The sequence below is a fragment of the Notolepis coatsorum genome (genome assembly GCF_963971535.1).
Source record: "Notolepis coatsorum genome assembly, chromosome: 7".
NCBI classification, from domain to species: domain Eukaryota; kingdom Metazoa; phylum Chordata; class Actinopteri; order Aulopiformes; family Paralepididae; genus Notolepis; species Notolepis coatsorum.
The window spans coordinates 75,906,857-75,931,826 of record NC_140171.1 but is presented as its reverse complement, the minus strand read 5'-3'; the positions used below and the strand labels follow the sequence as shown (position 1 = coordinate 75,931,826).

Sequence of the window (24,970 nt, the reverse complement as noted above, 5' to 3'; positions counted from 1 at the left end):
AAGCACGGCCAGTATTTTTTGTGTGTGTGCATGTCTGTGTGTATGTGTGTATGTGTGTGTATGCATTGCAAACATGTATGAGTGTGTCAAAATAAAACAAAGTACAAGAAGGAGGAAGATGATATGGTATGATATATATGTTCATATGGCAATTTTAGTATCCTGAGATCATAAAATAACTTTGGTAATCATTTCTTTGATAAGAGTTACTTGGAAGGGTAATTGTATCTTTTGAAGGCTATAACATGCCAGCCAGCCAGACCAAAGATTGGTCCGAATGCATCAGTGGCCAACGGGCAGAAGCATTCAGAGGGAATTGGTAGGCGCCCGACAGCCAATTCCGACTTGTAGCTGGTGAGCTCTGAGTAGTGTTTGTGACATGTCTAAATAGAGTTGCAGGGACAGACAAACTAAATTATAGTGACAGAATAGTCCCGTACGTTTAGCAACTTACCCTTATTTTCCCCTTAAATCAGTTTGTTAGACACACATACACTGATCTCTCCACACACAAGCACACATGAACACACACATACACACAACACAACATTCTGCACTCGCTCACACACAAACGCACCATAGGCCACTTTAAACACACAAGAAAAGGACACTTTAAAGGAAGGGGAAAAAGGACACTTTAAGAAAATAACTTGTTGTGATTATTGCATAGTACTCTACTAACAAAATAGCTAGTGATTTATTAACACTATGATCGCCGATGACGAGTTAAGACGTCATTCCTAGCCATGCTCATTCTGCCGAAGACGCCGTAACTCGTCTTTGATGTCAATATTTCAAAAATCTGTGATCGAAATCATATTTCCCCTCCGGAGCCCTGAGACACACTGCAAAGCTCCACTCAACTCTCTAGGGGTTCAAGAGCGCCATCTGGTGGCCGATCGGCAGATTGCCAACCGGAAATGACCCTTTGAACCGGTAGTGCTCATCCATATGTGGTCCGGGCACTCGCTATCGTTAGAGAGACTCCGTCTTGACACAGTGAACATCGATCGGTGCAAATAACTCGAAAAAACAACATGATTTGGACGTATATACTATTATACAACCTGGAAATGGATCGGGCATTTCTCCATCCCATAATAGAAAAAATTCTGTTCCACGCTCATCTGCCAGCGGCGCGAGGAAGCCACGGTAAGATTCAGCGTTATATTCTAACGTGTTCCATATAAACTGCTATGATGAACATATGACCCACTCTGGATGAATCATCTAACGCTGCCCACGGAATTATAAACGATCCCCCGCCCATCCGGTCATCATCAGATGATATGTAGTAACTCCTAGAAGCACATCCAGTTGACATTTTTTTTATCTCGCACAGATTCCTACCAAACTGTATTTGATCATCAATATAATGCATTTAGGGCTATAAATCACGTTCTGAAGAAAGCTGCAGAAAACGATAAAAACATACTGACCGGCCCGCGAAAGATTACATGATAATACATTTTTTTTTTTTTTTTTCATGTCAACGTTCACACACACAATATACGCTTAGGAGACATGCTCAGAAGATGTTGGTTCTCTTTGGATCCACCTACATATGTGAACAGACATTCTCAGTCATGACGTTTACCAAGTCCAGGTACAGATCCTCTCTCACTGATGAACATCTGGCAGCTGTGCTTCGCAACCTGACTTTGATGGACTTGTTAAAGCTCAACAGAGACTGGATTTCTCACACTGAATGAACAAAAAAAATAACTGAAGAACACTAAAATGTGGAAATATAACAAGTGAAATGGGACACTTGATATTTAATTTTCTTTTTTTTGCACAGTTCTGAAAACATTAAATGTTTAATATAGGCATGTAAAGTAAAAAAGGCTACAAAACTGGGACACTTTTCTTTACACAGTTCAGTGACATGTCTTGTTTATTTTTGCTATAAGATGATGTGATGTCTTTAGAAAGCTAAGAAAATCCTTGTTTCAATAGTATATGAAACTCAAAATGCCCTTTGTTATTAATGTTTCACATTTTGTTTATCATTTTGGAAATAAATTCTATTTGAATAAATGATATTTTTGAAAGCTAACCTCACCTTTTAATTGCCAAATAATAACATACACTCTTACCAGGGGTCAAAACAATGCCATTTACTGCTTTTTATATAGAAATAAAATGTATATTATGCATAATTGAGTTTGGAATTTTGGCCCGGCCCCCCAACATATTTTCAGTTGCTCATTCGGCCCCCTGGGAAAAATAATTGCCCACCCCTGCTTTAGACCATATTTTTGTATGAATATGTGAATGAAAAAGTTTAACGTTGCTACACCCTGAACAATACATATAGGACATTGAATGGGCCATAATAATGGCAATTTAGCAATAGAATTTAAAAAGTTATAGCCCTGCAAAGAAGGGGAACTTCTCCATAGACAAATAGAGATGGCGAGGGATGGTAAATTATGAATTTAACCCATGGCGATCAAAGTGTTAACATGTCTATTCTACTTATTTGTATTACTATTTACTAGGGCTGACCCCTTTTAGTCGATTAGCCGACTAATCGGTCGAAAGGAGCCGTAGTCGACTGCCAACCTCTTAGTCGAATAAAAAAAGAAATATTATAAAAAAAAAAAAATCTTTTTATCATTCTTTCCAAAAGAAAAGAGGCCTAGAAGCGTGGCTAACGCTAATGGCACGCATACCAGAGGCTAACTGCCTACGAAAACAGGCACAGAGGCACTGAAAGAGGATTTCACCCATCTAATGAACACACTAGACTAGACAAATATCAAGATGTATCCATCAGTGGACCAATTGCATGCTTTTGCAGAGGACAAGAAGCCTTCAGTCGACTCCTTCAGACATTATAAGCACCCCCCACAGCCCAAATGGAATGATAAAAAAATATATATATATATATATATTTTTTTCTTTCTTTTTTTTTTAGTCGACTAATGGCACATTTTGGCCAATCTTAGTCGACTATCCAAATCCTTAGTCGGGGACAGCCCTACTATTTACTATTATTACTATTGTATTCTTGCACAATCATAGCGGGCATGGCCAACCGCATTTCACTGTATGCCCTGGTATGTATGTGATAAATAAACTCTTGAATCTTGAATCATACAGTATGTGGGAGCTTGAAATACATTTTGCTTGGCTTCACTGTTTCAATGGTGCTGTATGTCTGCTCACCAAGGCCTAGCAAGCGGTCTACATTTTCACACTTTTACTTGAGTCGGTGGGCTTGATGTGCTGTTACAGGACTGTAGCAGACTAGGACTGATGCTTACATTTTCATCTTAACACATTGGGCACCAGAGGTCGCTGTGGGCGTATCGCCGTGTGTGCCAGCACTGTAATGAATGGGGGTACATGCCGGTGTTTGCAGTGCTAAAACTATATTAAATATTATAGCTATGGAATGGATCTAATAATATAGTCGATTGTCATTGAGTTTCTTCCGGTTAAGGCGGTCTGGTGTAAATGTTTCATCATGGATGCATGAAAGGGGGGGGGCCCTCCGTGCTTTGATCGCTACCAACGGAACACGCCACACACACACACCACACACACGGATCGCATGAAGGAATTTTTGGATCAACGCAATATTGATACCATTTAGCCCTTACCTTGACCAGGATCTGTCCCGAAAAGAATATTCCAATTATCTGATCGCCATTCCAAGTACTGATCGCGATCATGTTTCCAACGCAATCCAGCAATGAACATGAACCCGGGGGCCCGACTCTCGTCGATGCATCCGTTATAAGCGCTTGCCCTGCCCGAGTAGTTAGACCCTGCCCACTGGCCGCAGATCAGCCCAGACACCAAGCCACATCATTTCAAATGGAGTGCAATAGCGGCCGCAATGCAGCAGGCGGCGGTATTGGACTTTTGCGATCTCAGACCCATCCCCAGTGATAACACACAGCTGCCTGCATGTTTATGAATGGAAATATCAAATAAAAGAAATAACGATCCAGAAACGTGTTAATCAGTGATTGGCACTCAACCGTTGGGCGTCAGAAACGTGTTTATCCGTGAACGGGAACGGCACTGAATGTGTTAAAGGGATTCAACTTCTGTCTGTCTTTTTTTCATCACAATAAGGATTTTTGGGGGCTTTTCAGTTACACTAAAATAGCGTGTTAGCATTATTAGCCTTCCTCATTCAAATCAATAACTACCACTAGTTGAAAGCTACCTCATTAGCTTGTAGTTAGTAAAACCCAATTGGTTTCAAAGAAGAATTATGAATGCTAACAATGCAACTCAAATTTTTTATTTTTTTTTTGTATCCACTTTTTCTCCCATTTTCTATATTTTCTCCCATCCCAATTTCGTATCATCCAATTCAACCCTCCCCTGTCACGAACGCTGTTTCTTGCCTCCCACAAGCCGGCTGCAATGTGGACTAAGTCATACATAGCACAAGTCCCCTCCGGTACTTGAGGTAACAGCAGTCGCATCTTTTTCACCTGCGCAGCTCGATCTCTCAGTGGCGAGGAGTAACGCGTGGGAGGCTCACGCTGCCCCCGACACTTCCTGATTCTACTGCGCAGGCGCACCAACCGACCTGTAGGAGTCGCTGTCCACAACGCCCGATCCCCACCCATCAGTTTCCCACCCCCCAATACGGCCAATGTGTATTAGTACGGACGACCAGCTAAACTGAAAGCAAATGTGGAGCGCTGGGCTCGAACAGGCAAGCCCAGCGTCTCCAGATTTCGTGGCGAGCGCCTTGCCCACTACGCCACGTAGCCGCCCTACAAAATTAATTATTTTAAGGTGACATTGGTTTTATGTTTTCAAAAATATAAAATAAACTTAAGTATGCTTAAGTATTCAACCCCTGTGCTATGGAAGCTCCAAGTTTTAGCAAATTCTTTGCAATTAATGACCGCCTGAGTCTGTGGGAAATGGGCTTGAAAAGTGATGCAGAGATTGCTCTATTTCTGCTGGGCAGGTAAACTTACTCTTGCTAAATTTCTCAGAAGTTGCCTACTGCCGTTTTAGGATTTTAGGCGGACTCTCCATCAGAATAAAAACAGTCTGTGATATGTAGTTGACTTGAGTTATTCCCAGAGGGTTCAAATATAAATCATCATAAATCAATTATCTGTGACCTACTACTATCTGTTTTTATTTGTGTTTTGCTTGCATTTTATTTTATATCAAGTCCCACTGATATATTTTGAGTATCAGTGTTTAAAAAAAATAGAAATTCACACAGAACTAAATGTAAATGGTAATTTGTAATTTAGTAAATGTGAGAATTGGTCAAGGGTCTCCATACTTTTGCAAGGTACTGTAAATGGTCTCCATAGTGACACTACTTTTGTATGTCTTAACTGCAGCTTTTAGACGACTTTGCTTTGGAAAACAAATAATTTATCAGGAGGTGGAAGGAATTTGATCACTTTCAAGCCATTTCAAACTACTTCAGTAGGCAGACTGTTTTTGTGCACATTACAAGCAACAACACAAGGTTCATCTGAATGCTCCTACTGCAATGTTAGTCTACATAGATCACTATGCATTGTCAGTATGTCTGAATAGCCAGCAATATTTACCCAGCATGAGTACAGTATTCTAGAATGCAAGGATGTTGTACTCATTTTCCTTACAAATAAGTATTAATTCATCTGGAAAATGTTATCCACTACCGCCTCCATTTATTCCTTTGTCATAATGGCATGATGGCAATGTACAACTGTAGATATGGTTGGGTACTATACACTTTATGACACTAAACTAAATAGATAACAGAGAGCATCGCACTGACCTCTATATATTGATCCAACTAAATCATTATACACTGTTGCTCATGTCCTGCTGCTACCACAGAGGTTATCTGGCATTGCTTTTTTGGTTCATGTTTTGGGTACATGTAGCTCAGTCAAGTTCTCTTTAATATCAAAGGAGGTGTCCCACAGGATGCAATTCTTGGCTTTGTGCTATTTTCTATTTAAAGGAACACACCAACTTTTTGGGGAATTAGCTTATTTGCCATCTACCCTGGAGTTAGACAGATACATACCCTTTTCTTCTCTGTGCATGCATTAGGCTTAGGGAACAGCCGCACCGTTAGCCTAGCTTAGCGGCATTCACTGGAAGTAGGTGTGCCAGTTCAAGTTTCAAGTTTCTTTAATAGTTGTCATACAGAAGTACAGAATACTTTTATACAAAATGCTTCTTACTGTTACGCTCCAGAGACTGTGCAATACAAGATAAGTATGAAATAAAATAACATAGTATAGCATGTAAATTAGAAGTAAAAAAAATGAGGTCACAGTGTTCAGTATAGACATATGTACAATGTTCGATGCAGAATAGACGTAACTGAGTTACCATATAATATACAATACTATGCAGTGTACTAATATACAATACTATATAGTGCAAGGCAGAAATGGGATGAGGTGCAATTTAGGTACAATTTACAGTAGGTGTACGAGTTGTAGTGCAAATCCTTTATCAATAAATATAAAGTGTGTTTGTGTGATCTAAAGTGTGGAGAGTGGGTGCTGCAGTGTGTTGTTTGTTTAAGTGAGTGTGTGCGTGTGGGTGTGTGTGCTGTGTGCATTTGATGGTTGTTGCATAGTGTTTATTGTTCGTTTAGCAGCCTGATGGCCTGGGGATAGAAGCTTCAGTGTAGCCTAGTTCCCAACAGCATTCACCCAAAGATTGCATGATATTCTCACACATTGAATACTGCTTCACAAACTGGTCATTTGATGGTGTCACTGTCATGAAACCCATCGAACAGCTTTTTCATAGAGCCATCAAGGTATTTGCTAGAAAACCATTGGCATACCACCATTGCAATATTCTGAAACAACATAGCTTTTTGAGCTTTGAAAATTTCAAAGTCTTAAAAAGCGCTTGTTTCATCTACAAATGCCTACATGGACTAGCTCCCCCTCCTGTACAGGAATTCATCTAAAAAAAAAAAAAAAACAATGGACTCTGCACCAGCAGGTCAGACACCAGAGGTTTAATATACTTTAACACAACGTTTCGGCCTGACCACGTTTGGCCAAAACGTCCTGTCCATAAAAGGCAGTCAAACGTGGAACAGTCTCCCCATTTCCATAAGAGAAAGCCCCACCCTTGCTTCTTTTAGAGGGCAACTAAAAAAATGGCTGACGACCAACCAGTCATGTGATCATAATCTCTAGCCACTAGTATTTCTGTGTATTGCCGTTATGTATTTGTAATTTTTTTACTGTTTCTATGTGTCCTGTTCTTATGTATTTGTACATTTCTTACTGTTTTTATGAGTCCTGTTTGGGGACAACGGATGGAAATTAGCCTCATGCTAAATCCGTCAATTATTATTTACATTTTTTTTGTAACTTTTATTTTTCAGCTTTTTCTGGCCACGCAGGACCGATAGAGGGAGAGAGGCAGAACGGGAGGAGAGGTAGGGAAGACATGCAGCAAATGGTCGCCGGGACTGGGAAACAAACCCGGGACGACCGCTTCGCGACTCAGCGTGCTAAATCCCGCCATTTTTACACTCCACAGTGTTCATTAATTTTGCATTGTCCCGTCCAAATAAACGAATAAATAAATAAAATAAACGCCCGTGATTTTTGTCTCCATGGTGACACGATGGTAAAATGTGGAAATACTTGATTAATTTAAGTGAATGGAGATTTGGTTTAACATCAGCAAAACTAAGTTTATATCAAAACATCCGTTTACAAACTCAAAACAATGCAAATTACTGAATAAATGAGACTTGGATTTTACTACACAAGTTGTGAGAGTTTGTAAACTGATGTTTTCATAGTTTTGCTGTTGTTAAACTAAATATCCATTAACTTCATTAAGTATTCCTACCATTTTTATTTCTTTTTGTTCACCGTGGAGACATGTGAGAAGTAAAAAAAAAAAAAAAAAAAAAAAATCACGGGGTGAGTAATTGAGAGAGCGTTCACCCTTCTTAAATCTGTTCTTCTGGAGACTCTTATTCTACAGAACTTGAGACACTTGCTTCAAGCTAAAAAGCAATGAAAATGTCAGCCTACTGTAAGTTAAGGTTGTGTTTTTGCCACGGGCAAAAGAATGTTAAGAGTGTGACCTGTTAACAGAAATACTACAATGAAAGAAAAAAAACAGATATTTGCTGATTGCTGAACTTGAGTCTGTGAACAACTGTTCAGATACAGTACTTTTGTCGATTTTTGCGTTGTAAATATTTGAGGAGTACTACAATGGCAAAAGTTGTTTTTGAATCCCTTTTATGCTTTAATTAGAACACAACCTGGCCCTCATTTATCAATGTTGCGTACGCACAGATATGTGCGTAACCCGTGCGTACGATCATTTCTAAGCAAAGTGTGGGGCTTATCAATTTGAAAGTGTGCTCGACTTGGTGCGTATATATACGCACAGCTCCGACCGTGCATACCTGGCGCCCACCGGTAGAATATGGAGACTGCAGACAAGGAAATAAGCTTTCGTGCATTACTTCCAACACTGGCGCGTGTTCTGTATGAACCGTAATTCATTATAGTTAATTGTAAAATAGCGACAGTAGTGTAATTATAACGGACTCACGCACGAACAAGAGGTTGGCCTGCTTGTTTGGCACGGGGGGGCAGACGCAGAACACCCACCTCCAAACGCGATTAAATATTGTTTAAAATAAAAAGCGAAATACTATTATTTTGTGTGTCATGTTTCTAACTTGACTATAGTGTGTCATGTTTCCAAATAAGATTGGTCACAACAAAATGCTTTCTACTTCAATTTGTTGGTTAGAGTAGATGACCTCTGTTGAAACTTCACTGAGACTAAAAGACAGTCTATTTGTGAGCTCCCGCACAGACGTGATAATAATAATAATAATAGCTTCATGGGCGGCTACGTGGTGCAGTGGGCAAGGCGCTCGCAACGAATGCTGGAGACTGGGCTCGAACAGGATGCCTCCTGTTCGAGCCCCGCTCTCCACATTGCTTTCAGTTTAGCTGGTCGTCCACAGTAATACACATTGGCCGTATTACGGGGAGGGAAACTGAAGGGTCGGGCGTTGTGGAAAGCGACTCCTACAGGTCGGTTGGTGCGCCTGCGCAGTAGAATCAAGAAGCGACGGGGGCGGGGCCCCTCCAAAGCCCAGACCCCCGACGCTGAAAGATCGAGCCGCGCAGGTGAAAAGATGCGACGGCTGTTACCTCGAGTATCGGAGGGGACTCGTGCTATGTATGACTTAGTCCACATTGCAGCCGGCTTGTGGGAGGCAAGAAACAACGTTCGAAGACAGGGGAGGGTTGAATTGGACGATATGAAAATTGGGATGGGAGAAAAATAGAAAATGGGAGAAAAAGTGGATACAAAAAAAAAATAATAATAGCTTCATTTTATATAGCGCCTTTCAAGAGACCCAATGTCGCTTTACATAGGGGGAAAAAATAACAAAGTAACAAACATAGTGGACAGACACAACATAAAAATATGATGATGGGATTCAAGTTCACGTTTTTATTGATCACATAGGCAGGCTATACATAGGCTACATGGCACGGTCTATCGTGATATTGGAGATGGATCGAGCAATAGACTGTTACTGTCTGTACCACCCATGTAGCTGTCAAAGCGCAATCACAAATGCAGTTATGTGAATAGAAAGGTTCTTGTATATGCTCTCGTATTATTGTTTATATAGGCAATACCGACATCAAAATAGATTGTATGCCTCTACAAATCATATGCAGGTAGAACATTTACGGAAAATCCATCACGATTTGGAATGAAATTGACAGAGAACTTTAATCCCTGGGTATTAATTGAACAAAACGAAGAAAAAGCAGTCATATTCCAGCATGGTTATTAATGACACCAATGGCAAACAGTGGTTAACGGTCTTTATTAGTGTTTGCGCTGCCCTGAGGCAGCAATGGTCTTTAGGAAGTTAATAGATGTCTGTCAGCCTGTCGCGTATTTCTCCCAGGCGTTCGGTCGACTTAGTCCACTTTTCCACATTTCATGGGGGTGTTTCATGACCATATATGGTTAATTACGGGAGGTGCTATATGCAAATACGTAAAACCGTGCACGAGCGCGGAGCGTAGAACAAGTGGCATTTATCAACCCGGAGTGTGCGTAGAACCCGTGTACGCACGTGTGATAAATCTCGATTTTTCTGTACGTACACACATTCTAAATTCTGTGCTTAAGAACGAAAATAGACCACTTTCTAAGAATTGTTGATAAATGAGGAATACACTGGACTAACTGCATTGGAGTGTGTACAGAGTGTGTACAGATGGAGCCGTGATGATGACAGGCAGACAGCTCATGATCATGTAGTTACCCGTCAGAGGCTCTGGAATATTTCCTTGGTTGTCAATCTTTTGGGGGCAAAAAGGTTGAGAACCACTTCTCCAAAGGAACCTTAAATCACCCATTATTAAGTAACTGGACACTTGGACTGATGACAGGTTGTCTTTTGAAAGGATATACTGTACACAGGTGTGTAAAGTAACTGTAGTTTTCCAAAGGTATAGGACTGTCTAGGCTTTCTATCTTCCTTTTTAAACCTCGTCTATGACTTGGCCTGGAATGGTCTGGTCTTAAATATTCCACCACCAGCCACTAGCCTAGACAGGAAAATCTGCAGTTAGTTATTACACTCTGGAGAAATGGAATAAGCTTCAGGAAATTCAGGAAATTAGCATCACTCATTCCATGTTGCGTCGCCCGAGTACACAAGGACACCTGTAAACGAGAGCCGCTGTCTCACCGAGTTTACCCTCGAGGGCAACTGATTTGAACTAAATTTAATTCAATCCAGGCGGCGCAATAAATAATATCCTGTGATGCCGTGAGAGACAGTGTTGGATCGGATGCTGCAAACCAATCATGATATAAAACAAAGACACGGAACTGGATATGTGCCGCCCGTTTGTGCTTCTACTGTATATAAAATGTAGTATAATGAAATGATCACAATGAAGTGATTGTGTTATAGTAATATACAGCATTAAAGCATGGTTGGAAGAAAAGAGACACAGTTCCATGTGGCATTATGTTAATTCTATGAGGATGGCTTTCTGACACTCAGCCGTGAGGGGTTAATAGATACAAGACACCTGCTGAACGCCCCCACCTTTTCCTAAGCCCTTTTCCCAACACACACACACACACACACACACACACACACACACACACACACACACACACACACACACACACACACACACACACCAGCAGCAACAGCAATAACAGCAGCAGCCCACCTTAACGTCCAGCAACCCACAATGCACCGGGAGGATCCCCGGCCAGCGCGTGCACACACACACACATGGTGATGAGATTTAATTGGATATTAGCATCCAGCAGTGTCTGAATTAATCAAATCATTTCCATCCATTAATTTAGTTGGAAGAACATACAATTAAAGGCTTATTAGTGTCCTCTCAGGACCATCCCTTTTCAGCCCGCTGAAGAACATTGAGAGTTGGCCGGCATCCAGCGGAGGAGCGCCCCCCCCCCCCCCCCCCCCCCCAACCCTGCCCCGCATTTAAATCTAAAGGCCCCAACCAGTGGCGGCCGGTGGGTACTTCGCCACTAGGGGCGCTATACCAAACATTTTGCAAACATGTACAGTACAGTACCACGCAACAGACTCATGGCAAGACGTGAGCGATTCGACTCACGCTCACGGCAATGAATCGGCTCTTATGAACGAGTCGCTCAGCTGTTACTACAACAACACACAACCAGTCAAATAAAGTATAGTCTAGACTCTAATTCACAACTTGAAACACAATATATAAATAGAAAAGTTAGAAACAAAACTCGCCCGTCTCCAAACACAGGCAGATCTCTCCCTCTCTCCTTCTCTCTCTCACACACAGCGCGACGTGGAATCGATTCGTTACACAATCAGACCTATTATATACCAAGAATAACTTCAGTATGAGTACAGGGCTGTACACATATTTTGCATATTGTTAAACGAGCCAAGGCTAGCTATTAAACTATCGATATGAATCGAAAATCTGGGACCCTGATGTAAACAAGACAAACGTCTTTCTCTGGTCTGCATCCCCTTAACAATTGTGTGTATTGAGCCGTACTGTATTGTACCCATTCTGCAATCTGTTAATAAAGTTCTCATTCATTCATTCATTCAAACATATTCAGACGATATTGAACAAGCCATAATCCACGTATTTTCAATCCGAGAGAGCTGCAGTAGTTAAATCAATGAGCCATCGACATAGTCAGTGTGGTAACGTAATATTATTGCATCCAAGATTGATACACGGCTGGCTAGGCAGTTGGTAGTCATAGTCTTGTGTTATAAAATAAATAAACAATCAGCAATGTCTCGCTTCATGAATGGCCAGCAGTAGCCTAACAGTACTGCTCCTAAAAAAAACTATTTACAAACGTTAACGTTAACCACAGAGAGAGAGAGAGAGAGAGAGAGAGAGAGAGAGAGAGAGAGAGAGAGAGAGAGAGAGAGACTCACTGTTTAGTTGAAACGTCCAGGGCAGGAGAGCTTGATAAACGTGTATAATCCACTGATGATGTATTCCAGACCACTGTCCACTGTAGTCTGTCTCCAGACTGCATCCGCCATATAGCTTGTTAGCCAAGTGTTAGCTCGTTAGCACAACACAAGTACATTCCTTTGTCCATTTCCGCTCGAACAGACTGCAAACTACCTGGCGTTCTATCGCCATGCTCTAAGACAAACTCTAACCTTAACCAACTTTGAAAGAGTGCCTAAGCTTAACAGTCTAAAGAACTTGCAGTCACGGCACGCTCGTCTAAGACAAACAGCTGCCTGCATCATTCTCACAACAACACAACTATCTCCACCGACCAACCTAGGAATAACCTAGAATTGGAACATTAGAAATTGGATTCGGCCAATCAGAGATCGTCTCTGTGAAATTCTGCTACGGAAAAAAATACTGGCGTCGGCCAATCAGAGAGCGTCTCCGCGAAATGCGGCTACAGATATTCTTGACGCTACTGGCTAGACCGCTTCAAATCGCGCCCGGATTCCAACATAATAGTCATATTTCAACGCACAACGCGTTATGCACTGATTGGCTGTGACGGATACAGCGATCAAACTGTGACGCGCACTCAGAGCGATATCGCGTATAGCCCGGGCCGAGAAATACGAAAAAAAAAAAAAACGTGATGTCACTTCCTGCTCTGGAAAACGAGTGTTTTTTAATTGCGATAATAACGTTATATTGTGCATTGAAAAAAAAAAAAAAAAAAAAAAATGTATAGGGCTATAAAACAAAAAACTAAAAACTTATTTTTCTTGTTCTCTCATATAACCAGGGTAGTTCCTGAGGGGGGCGGCGCCCGAGCGCCCCTAGTGGCGAGCCGCCACTGGCCCCAACATACTTGAAAACTGACACGTACACGCACGCGGCTGCAGACACACTGCACACGCGGCTCTGATTATAGTGCGTGTTTGGTGTCCGGAAGCGTCGCGTCGAGTGCTTTTGTTATGACAGCTGAGCTATCCGCGCGGTTAAAAAATGTGGCTTGCACACGGACAAGGATCCGACGTCCGTGCAGACAAGAGCGTTGACGAAAATTACGCAAATTACATCACGCGTACCAACGCGCATCTGCGGACACGGGAAGTATATTCAGGCCTTTGCGCTTCCTCGGGACGCAGACAGTCATACAGTCGTACTATGTATAGCCGCACCGCTCCCAGCTAAAAAGCTATGAAAATGTCAGCCTAAATGAAGGTTCTGTTTTCTTGCCACGGGCAGAAACATTTTGGAATGTGAGCTAATAACAGAAATGCCAAGGAGTATAATATATAGATATACCTTGTTTATTGTTGAATGATTGAATTTGAGTTTAACATTTTTTCTTTTTGGTCAAATGGAGAACTTGTTAGGTTGAGGGAGGCACACATGCAACAAAAGGAATTCTACTTGGCGCTGTGTAAAATTGCTATGGCAAAGAAAACACAAAATGCCCTAAAGGGGGTGAAAAAAGAGATTTGGAGATTTGGGCAGTGAGCGAACATAATCCCAGCGCATTAATGTAGGTCATTTTATAATAATTTTTATATTAACCGTGGCTATGTTGGCATTTCATTTGTATAATGTGTGTATAAAACTGTATACAAAAATAGGATTTCTTCCCTAATGGACTTAAAACAATAGTGTACATATTGCTTTTAGATCTTCTTAGAGGGAGTACTTACAGATGAGCTTAATCTTATCTATTTCATGTTGTTGTATTAGAAAAGGGAACAACAACAGGCAATCCTCCGTGCTCAAAAGCTCTAATCATGCAGAATGCACACTGCTGGCCACCTGCTTTCTCTAAGGCGTTTGGAGTCTGAACTAAACCATCACAGAAAGAAATATAATTCTGGCTTGAAAGATTCCCTTTTTTCTCTCCGTTCTCTCTCTCTTGTGAATACGAGTTAAAGCGCTTTTGCACCAAGTAATCCAGCAGCCTGTTGCACCAGCTGTGTTACTAAAATAAAAGTGGTTACACCATGGTGATAAGTTACAACATAACTCTTAGTAACTAACAACTAAAGTTATACTAGTTACGATTTATACCATGTACGCCCTAGTCAGAGTAGGTGTAAATCATTCAATTTCACAGAATTATACTCACTAATGGTAAAACAGCATTCTTTCTTCCACACAGCATCGTTTTTTTCATTAATTACATGTAATTTTGCAACACAGTAATCCAGTACCTAATTTATTGATATATTTCAATATGGATCTAGCGCACTACAATGTGCTATGCCAAGAGACTCATACCAGCCAGCAAGCTAATGCGCACGGTAACCATGATGATGGAGCTCTATCTTTGAGCATTATCTTAGTAAAACTTAACATCCAAACAAGTTATGTTATGCCTAGGGGTGTAACAATGCATTGATCCTAAGGTCGAATCGCATCGAATCGAAGTCAAATGAATATTGAATTGTTGCCTGGAGAATCGTAATCTAATCTAATCGTTGTGGGGTCAAATATTTAGACCCCTTATTGACCTATAGTCCATTCATGCTGAGTGAATCAGTTCCCCCAGCCACATTTGTGTATTCAAAATTTTTTGGGGAATGAACTGATCGAAGATTAATCGCAGCGCATAGAATTGAATCGTGGTCAAATAAAGAGATTTCATGATGCATTGAATCGTTGCCTGAAGAATCGTAATCTAATCGAATCGTTGTGGGGTCAAATATTTACACCCCTAGTTATGCCCCAAGTAATTGTGGTGTATCCAATTTTAGTAACTAGTAGTTACTAAGCCTCTAGTGTCAACCTTACACCGGAACTTATAAAGAGAACTTGCGCATTGCTGGTGCAACCCAGTGCAGACTGCTCTGTGGAGTAGCCATTTTTTATTAAAAACAGTTATGAGCAACCAAAGTGAGAGGAGAGAGAGAGAGCCTTGGGATTTAACACTCTGTCATCCAAGGCTTTCCGTGGATCAAAGAGCTCTCAAGTTGTGCTTTTTAATGGTAACATAACATTTTTCACCTATAAAATAACGGCACTATGTAGCCAGCCCAAAGACCCAACAGCACCACAGATTGACTACAAATAGACCTTATGGTCCAGACTCTGGCATCTTGTTATGTCCCCACTACGAACCCTGACAATGTCAACGACAACACAGGCAGGACGAGATAGGGTTATTTAGTTGTCCATCAACACCACACTAGTAATGGGACACTGTAATGGGACACTATAAGTAGACACCATCCTCAGAGAAATGTTGGATTGTACTTTGGTTCGCGATACAAGTGTGTGTGTGTGTGTGTGTGTGTGTGTGTGTGTGTGTGTGTGTGTGTGTGTGTGTGTGTGTGTGTGTGTGTGTGTGTGTGTGTGTGTGTGTGTGTGTGTGTGTAAGTGTGTGTAAGTGTGTGTGTGTAAGTGTGTGTGTGTGTAAGTGCATATGCTTGCGTGGCTGGCTGGCTGCCATGCGGCCCACCTCTGACTGTAATGGTGTGTGACATTAGGGCTAAGCTGGATCTCATTAGGACCAGGGTGGCAGTGATCCCGTCAACATCACTTTGGTTCCCACCATATGGGCCGACTCCAAGGTAACGGCTGCATCATCCCCCTCGCTGCCACAAGCCTCGTTATACCGCACACACACACACACACACACACACACACACACACACACACACACACACACACACACACACACACACACACACACACACACACACACACACACACACACACACACACACACACACACACACACACACACACACACACACACACACACACACACACACACACACACACACATACATACATACCTCCCCTCTAAACAAAGATGGACATACACTGTCACTGTGTAAAGACATGAACAAGCATGAGGCTTGACAGAAAACTAATACACACTAGTACACATAAAGGAACACAGTGAATCTGAATGCATCAGCACAGTCAGTCTACTCAGATACACAGGCAGTCAGGCACTAGTTACACATTTGTTACATGTTTGCCAAAATAGATATAGAAAATATCATGACTATGGCAGACTTCCCACGTGCCCCGGTTACTGATTCATGTCAGATTGAATTCACCACTATTTAGGAGGTGAATCGTTTCCACTTCATGAACTGGACCTGCTCGGTATGCCTCTTTGAAAACGACAGACATCTTGTGGTCTCCAAAGAGGAAACCAAGGAGAAAATCAGCCATAGAGAAGCAACAAGCATTAACATTCCAGCCAAGAACTAAAACCATACTGTATTAAAGTAAACATCTGACACTTATCTAAGTTTTGTAAGTCAGGACTCAGGAGGGGGATGTCATTTATGGGTTTGTTTAGTGCGTCTTGCACCAAGTGAGCTCGTAAAAATAAAAGTGATGCAATACCGAGTGAATTTACAATGTGCCAAGAATAAAATAATGGTGTCAATGGCAGCCGACCATCAGCAGCAGCAGACCATCGCCGGTGTCTTAAAACAAAGAAATCACATCACACCCAGAAGAGATCACAAACTCCCCTGATACAAACCCCATATCTTTTGATTTACTATAAATAAACTGCAGAAAATTGCACTGCTATGGGGATAGGTTATGTAACTGGTTTGCATACTTCCATTTCAACAATGTCCCTCTGTTATTCATGGTCTGGTTTATGGCTGCAATATTTACCGTTATTCATCCCACTGATGGTTATTTAGAACCTTTTGGCTTTGTATGCAACTAGGACACCAGAATACACTGGAGAAACAACTGTGTCAAAGTAATACTTTGCCAGATTGGAGGCTATTTTAGATTATTTCCCCAGGCCTGTTTGTTTTTGTTTGGGCCTCCGCCCTCAGAAAGGCAACAGTTTATTTCATCAGTTTGGCAACAAAAAGCATGCGATCAATCATTCATAATTTATGATACTGCCCTATAATGGCCCAGGGCCAATAAAAACAGATATTTGCATTACACAAGGTCTCTGCTGGACCTCCTGATAACAGACCAATAAATGTTGTTGTTGTGCATACACTGGTAGCTGATAAGAGGCAAACTTTGCCTCTCTGTGTTACAGTAGAGCACGGGGTAGCATGCTAGTAGAGTTCGTATGGATGATGTTATAATCACATGTCGCTAATGTACTGTAACAATGACATGGACCGTGTCCCTCAGTTCCTGTTCCCCTAGCCAGCCTCCCATTGCCTTTCCCAAGCCCTGCTGTTGTTGTTATTATTATTTTGTAATAATGCCCCTAAGTCTCCTGAGCAAGATGACTCTGACTCTCTGAGTCAGACACACTGGCCCTCCATCTATCCAGTAAACTAGAGACCCTTCTACAAATACACAGACACAACACACATAAGGAAAACACAAACCTATCCCTCTGGAGAAAGGATGTGGAATATTAATCAAAATGTAGATAACATCTGACAGGAACTGGTTTCTCCACCGGCAGCCCAACTGAGATGTACCGTCACTAGGAACACCCATAACGCACACAGGTGATCTTCCATTGCCTTACCTTGACATACTGTCTGCGAGGCAGCTCTGACCTGGGTACCCCTCCCCTCTGGCCGACAGTGGCCCTTGTGACATGCCTGGCCGAGACTTCCACGACTCCATTAACGCTGTTACGGGCGAAATAAGATTCAACAAATGGTTGGTCTGGTCCCTCACATCATGCCGCGAGAAAGACATTGTTCCTTGCGCTCCGATCTGGTAATGGAACGAGTGTCCACCTGAATTAACTCCAACAATGGCGGATGTGGGCATGTTGATATTCTCTTGGTAATAGCTGCCGTCATTGGCCTCCTGCTTAACCCCCTTGGACAGGACATTGTTGGGGAACACATCGGGCTCATAGTTACCATTCATTGAGGACACCGGGGGGCCTAGGATCCCAGAAAGACTGTATTCATCAATGTTATCCCTCAGGGACAAATAGGTGGTCTCAGATGCGGGGTAGAGACCCAGAGAGGGCGGCTGTTCGCCGTAGTGATGCCGATTCATGCAACCCTCGTCTTGGTCTGGCTCACTCTTTATCTGTGTGATAAAGGGTGTGCCGCTCATGGTACATTTGGAGCTGCCCAAACACATGCTCCTGAAGTCGGTTCCAGGCTCATTCTTAATGTACTTGACCATCCCCATCTGGTCCAAGCCCACGTTGAACACCTCCCCGTCCACTGTCTCTACCTTGGGGAACTCAAAGTTCTTGAAGTCCTGGTCTCTGGTAGAACCCGTGGCCTCAGGACTGTTGGTGTCGTTCTGCACCATGCCCAGTACACTGGCGGGACTGGACACAGGAAACCCGCTGGAGGTGGTGGGACTGGAGATGGAGGGTCTCATGGTGTTGCTGTTGCCGCTCGTTGGGCTGGAGACAGATGACCTAATGTTACATGTAGCACTGCATGAGGGCGGGGACCTCACACTGCTCATGCTCTGGGGGCTGGACATGGGGGACCTCATGATGTTGAGAGGGCTGGTGAGAGGCGGCGACCCCACTGTGCTGGACTCCACAGGGCTACACGTGGCCGAATTCCTGCGTTGGACGTGGGCCAGAGGTGGGCCAGGGGGAGTCTGGTTGACGGGACTGTTAATGGACGAACGGGCTGATGGTCCGAAGCATGTGGTGGGACTGGTGGTGGACGACACCAAGTTGTTGCTGCCCCCAGGGCTAGAGATGGAGCTGGATGTCTGGGGGCTGCCGGAGAGAGACGAGGCCAGGGCAGAGCCTGAGCTGACTGGGGTGCCAGAAGAGCGTTCTCCCGGAGCAGCGCTGGGCTGGTGGAACGCTGATGTCTTCAACTTGGGGCTCCTCATAGAACCACACTGGTTCTCTTCAATGGAACGCCCACACACTGGGTACATTTTCCCAGGGCTGGCACTGCCACCGTGCTGGCCGAAGCCAAAGTCTGCCTCCCTGGCAGCATTCATATACAAGCCCATGGACTCAGCTACGGTCTTGGAAAGCTCCTTGGAGTCCATTTCCTGTTTGCGAGCGTGTAGGGAGTTGTTGAAGAGTGGGAGAACGAAAGGCTGGTTCTGGCCGAGACGCAGCACAGGCTGCTCCAGCTTCTTGGCGTTGCAGTTGTCTTTGCAGTCGGCTGCTGTGTTTCCAGCAGGGCAGCTGACGTTGACTATGTCCATCAGAATGTCACTGCTATTCAGACTGGACTCTTCTGTGCTGCAGCAATACTCCATAGTGCTAGGGGCCTGAGACCATCGGTTCTCTGTGTCACTTCCATCAAAGAAACTTTGGTATCTCTTGGTCTCCATGGCTGGATCATTGATTTACCTGGTGAATAACGCAAGAGGGAGAGAGAAGTATGATGAGAGTTTGATTGTTTGAATAATTAGTTATTTAGAGATTTAAATGATGTTCACACAAATATAGTTATAACCTCCTACTTCCTTTTAGTCCAACATTTTTAGACAAGAACTAAGCCTAATCATCAGTAAGGAATTACATTAATTTTGAGTAGTGGAAAGGGGGTAGGATTAAATAAGTGTATGCTTCTTCCTAGTCCTTTTCGAACATGTAAATTGAGTTGTTATTTTTTATTTAATTCTTTTTTATTTCATTGCTGTAATAATTAATAATTGATGTATTATTTGTTTTTGTTTTATTTTGTTTTATTTACATATTCAAATAAAGATTTCAAATCAAATCAAATACTAGACTAAAAAGTATATTTAAGTATACATACATATTTAGTGGAACTCTACATAAAATGTGGGCCTACATTTTAAGGTAGCATTAGAAGGAGAGGCAGCTATGGGCACAAAAGGGCCATGTGCCCTTCCCAGGGGACTGGGGCAAAGAGAGGACGTGGTGTATCATATGGAGGATGGAGGGTTCAGACAAACAAACATGCTCTAGTTGCACATAAGATACTGTGGCATCGATATATTCATACTGATACTGACAATCATTATGCACAGTCAGTCATTTTTAAGGGTATTACGGTAATACACATAATATTGTATGGATTGATGGATTCATTCATTCAAACCTTTATTTGTGCTCAAATAAATCTGTTGAGGTTGCATTTTATAGTATAGATAATGTGTATAAGTATAGATAATATGTCAAGTCATGTCTGCAAAAACTTCAAAGCAGGGTCTTATTTCCTCTCACAGATAAGGCTTCCCCTTATCACTGCATGATGTACAGTCTGATAACTTCAGGATCATGATTTGCAAGGGTTAAGTGTATCTCTGCATGACGTAGTTTTGTGCTATTTGTATAAATCTCCACCTCTCGTATGTCTCCATTGGATAGTAGACGGACAGAACGCCACCAACTTCATCAGGCCATTCACGGATTGGCTCAAGTCCTGTCACTCAATAGTTATTGCTCCTGCAGTCACAACAGAGCTGCGACATAACTTGAAATGTTGTTTGAGTGTCTATAGAGACCACACAACTTGCAAAAGCCAAACATTTAACCAATAAGTCGGCTCTGCATTATACGGCAATGGGTATTAAGGCATGTTAGACTATTTAGACTTTTATATTAGATGTCAATATAGGCTCTTTAAAGTCCTAATTATCACAGTTCAAGATCAGCCAAGTATCTGGGCTAAACATATTTCTAACTTTTACACATTTTATCTATACCCTATGGCTCCAACAACAAATGCAAAAGAGATGGCACCTGGACATTACTCACTTTACTTCTGATTATGATTAGCGCATATCCTGGGCCTGATTTCTTGGAATATTTATCCTCATTTGGTGGGTATGCAAAGTATAAATAATATGAAAAGATTGTATTGCTATCATGGATAAGTAGAGTAATAGCTGACTGACTCTCTTCCGCACGGGTCACTCCTTGGATGACGGGAAGAAGTAATGACCACATGGAGAAGGAGAAAAGTTTAATTGTTTATTCCATGTTATGTTAAGCTGTGATCTTCAAATGGCATTTAATGGCAATATCCCAGTTCATGATAGGTGACAATGAATAATTATGTAAATGTCTTGTTTCTTAAAAATTAACCACACATTGAAATTGCATGATTGTTATTGTTTACAGACTAGACATGAATCAAATTCTCAGTGGTCCTGCTCGGCTAGAAAGTTAAGTCTTCTCTCACAGCAAATACACCTGGGGTCCAATTGCTGATGACACTTACAGTATGTAGCCTACTTTTAGGTGGAAGCTGCCCCCCCTATCATCACATATATTGTGTGCTGTTAAAGCCCACCTGGCAAGGTAAATTCCTGATTGGCTCTTAATTATGTAATTTGGGATCTAATGTGCATATATAGTGAATACCTAAAAGGTATGAGAATATCGCCTTTGACACAGGTATGTAATTCTTTAAAATAAGTCTCTCTCCCTTCCCTTGTTACTGGGTTGCAGTTGGGCGTGGCTAACCAAGGAATCTTATTACTAATTAGATTCCCGTCATGTCCTGCATGTCATGCACCAATCATATTTAGGAGAAAGATGATTGATGTGGGCTATCTTGACAAGCTGACTTCACAACACTGCCAATCATCTCCCCAATGGGAAAACAATGCACTGCACTTTTCTTTGCTTTTAGCTAGATTGATAATTAAAATGACCCTGACATGGTTTGAAAGTTACTGTGTCAAGCTAACTAGCAGACCGAGGTACACCACCAAAAGCTCTGTAGCCTATTAATTACAGAGTTGATAAGTAGCTCAAAAGAGTAGCATAGCAAAGCTAATGCTAACCTTTTCATGTAAGTGGGTGGAAAACACTTAACGTTAGATTCTTAGTCCGAGAGGTAATAGTTCAATACACTATTATAATAGTTTATTACTATTGATAAACTATTACTAATAAAAACACAGATGGTGGTCTACCCCACTCTGCTACACTAGTTAACCGATTAGTCAAAATAACAGCAGACTAATGCCTAATGGGGTAGTTGATACAGTCATATATAGTCCCCTTTCTCTACAACCCCCTGCCGCTTTTCCCCCACATAAAAACCTAATGCTAACCATATCATGTAAGTGAATGGGAAATGCTAAAACGATTAGCTTCATACCCCGAGAGAGGTATAGTTAAATAAAAACAGATGTATGTATTAATCTAGTTTGCTAGTTAGCCGATTAGTCAAGATTTATAACCAAGGGTCCATTTGATAGATTTGGAAGTTTATTCCATCGCAGCTAAATGTTTTAGTGATTGGATGGAAAATAAAATGGTACTTGAGCTGAAAGGGAACTGTCAATCCAGCGTGATCTGATCACACCCCCACAATCCTGAGAAATTGTTTGAGCAGCCAGATGAGCTGTTTTGAGCTGGGTTTTTAGTTATTATTAACGGTTGTATTATTATTATTGAAATGTTGGTGGATGACACTCAAGTTTGATATGATGTGTACATTTGACTGTTTTTAGGACAGTTGTCAGAGGCTTTAACAACCTTCAAGCAAACATTTGGCACTCTGTCCTTACCTTAATTACGACATTCAGACTTGTCAGGTGGCTGTGTTGCTGGGCAGCAATAATCCAGAGGAGGAAAAAAGACATGAAAGCAAATCAATAGTTATTTCTTCTCGGCAAATATCCACAATGAAGAGGTGTTCTGTCTACTGTTTCCAATACAGCCACTAGTTTCAGTTTGACAGCTGAACACAGAAGAAGTCTACTGCGTATGTCACTACAGTAATCCTAAACGGCAAGGCGCTGCTTTGACAGACCGAGCGACAACGACGGGCAGGACGACAGTGGCAGATAATCTCACATTATGGCCATCATTTTGCAGTCTACTAATTCTAAACCGTCAGATAGAAGACTAATAAAAACAACGGAGGAGTCGGTCAGACTTGCAGTCAGAGCGACGTCATTCTGTGCACATGGACCCTCCTACCGCAACGAGTGCAACACAAACTCTGAAGGGGGAGAGGGAGAGGGAGAGGGAGGGGCGAGCGCTTGGTCGCAGACTCCTGAGCGCAGGTAGGCAGTAACCTCGTTCCCAGCTTTATCAGGTAGGCAGCCTATCGCCTGGAAATAGGGCATGTTATTCCCAAACGCAGTTGGTTTGTTCATGTCTTGCCAAGTTTATTCTGATTATATGACAGCAACAACAAAGGGACGTTTTTCATCTAGACTTCATTGGCACAAGCATACAAACAGTGTACCCAAATTTAAGAGGTAGCTTCCCGACCACTACCACGTGAATCGTTGATTTGCCCACATAATGATCAGAATTAACATTACAAATGCATTTAGATATTCAGAGACATTTCAGTCACAAATGTGCTCATTTGACAACCAGGTTCATACGAGCACATGTAAATGTCCTAACCCAACCCCCTCCAATGTACAGTAAATTACCAAATGGTTTTGTCAATATTCCAATGTACAGATTTGCTTGTACAGTTGTACAGTGTTCCCCACCCACTCCACCCACTCCTCCTACCCCCCCCCCCCCCCCCAACCACCTCCAATGTACAGTCCCCCCCACCCGGGCCACCCCACCTACCCAACCTCCTCCAATGTAGGCCTACAGTTTTTATGTCAAATGTATATACTCTCTTTTCTGGACTCTTTTTGTATCACAAACAGTACTGTATTTGCAAATCTGGTATGTCATAAATGTATAGATGTAGCAGTACTGTCTATCTGTATGTCATGTATGTCATATATCCTTATGAATTGAAAATGGGGGACCCTGATGTAAACAAGACAAAAGTCTTTCTGTGGTCTGCATCCCCTTAACAATTGTGTGTATTGAGCTGCCTGTAGCCTACTGTATTAATTGTACCCATTCTGCAATCTGTTAATAAAGTTTTCAATAAATCAATCAATTCAATCAATCAATCAATCAATCAATCAATCAATCAATCAATCAATCAATCAATGATGCCTGCACCTAAGGATCCCAATAATGACCCTACCAAATCCTGGAAATAACCTAGAAATTAAATCTAAAATCATTCTGCTCCCTGAAATCAAAGGAGAACATTGCTTTTTTGGTTCAACTCAAAGGTATTTGGCCTCGAATAAGCGGACGAACAGTTTTAAAGTGCGGGATCTCCGAGGGAGGTGAACTGGGCGTGACGGTTTCTAAAGTTTGATGGCTCTGTTTGATTTGTCACAGTCATGTTTTTGTCTGATACTGTGGAGGCAGTCTCCACTAGGTGGTGATATATTTCTGTTCCTCCTCTGACAATCAAGCTCCCTTGATAGTGGTCAGGTTAACATCCTTCAAGGGTTGCAGTATTATTAGTATTAGTATTCTAATCTAGGGTATTAACAGAGTACCATTCTTTCTCAGTGCTCAGTAGAATACACTACAGGCTGCCCATCTACCAGTCTAATTACCATAGACTTACATAGGATGGTACAGATATGCAAACCTATTGGTGGTCTAGTCCAGGGGTTCCCAAACTTTTCAGGCCGCAACCCCCAAATAACGGTGTCAGAGAGCCGCAACCCCCACTATTATAGGAGATAAAATAAAATAAAAAAAAAGATTATAATTTTTTTAAATTTTTTTATTATAAATGGAAATATATGGTTGAAACATGCAAACG

General features: G+C 42.0%; 1 protein-coding gene across 1 annotated transcript in view; it reads right to left on the bottom strand.

Moving 5' to 3' along the window:
• Nucleotides 1-23,161, bottom strand: part of nr3c2 (nuclear receptor subfamily 3, group C, member 2) — a 383,204-nt gene extending 360,043 nt beyond the window's left edge. Inside the window, exons 1-2 of the mRNA XM_084318531.1 lie at nucleotides 22,887-23,161; nucleotides 17,971-19,743 (exon numbers count right to left, since the gene is read on the bottom strand). Coding sequence (XP_084174657.1) covers nucleotides 17,971-19,724 — 1,754 coding nt within the window. The 5' untranslated portion in view covers nucleotides 19,725-19,743; nucleotides 22,887-23,161. The remainder of the gene's footprint in view (nucleotides 1-17,970; nucleotides 19,744-22,886) is intronic.
• Nucleotides 23,162-24,970: the final 1,809 nt, after the last annotated feature.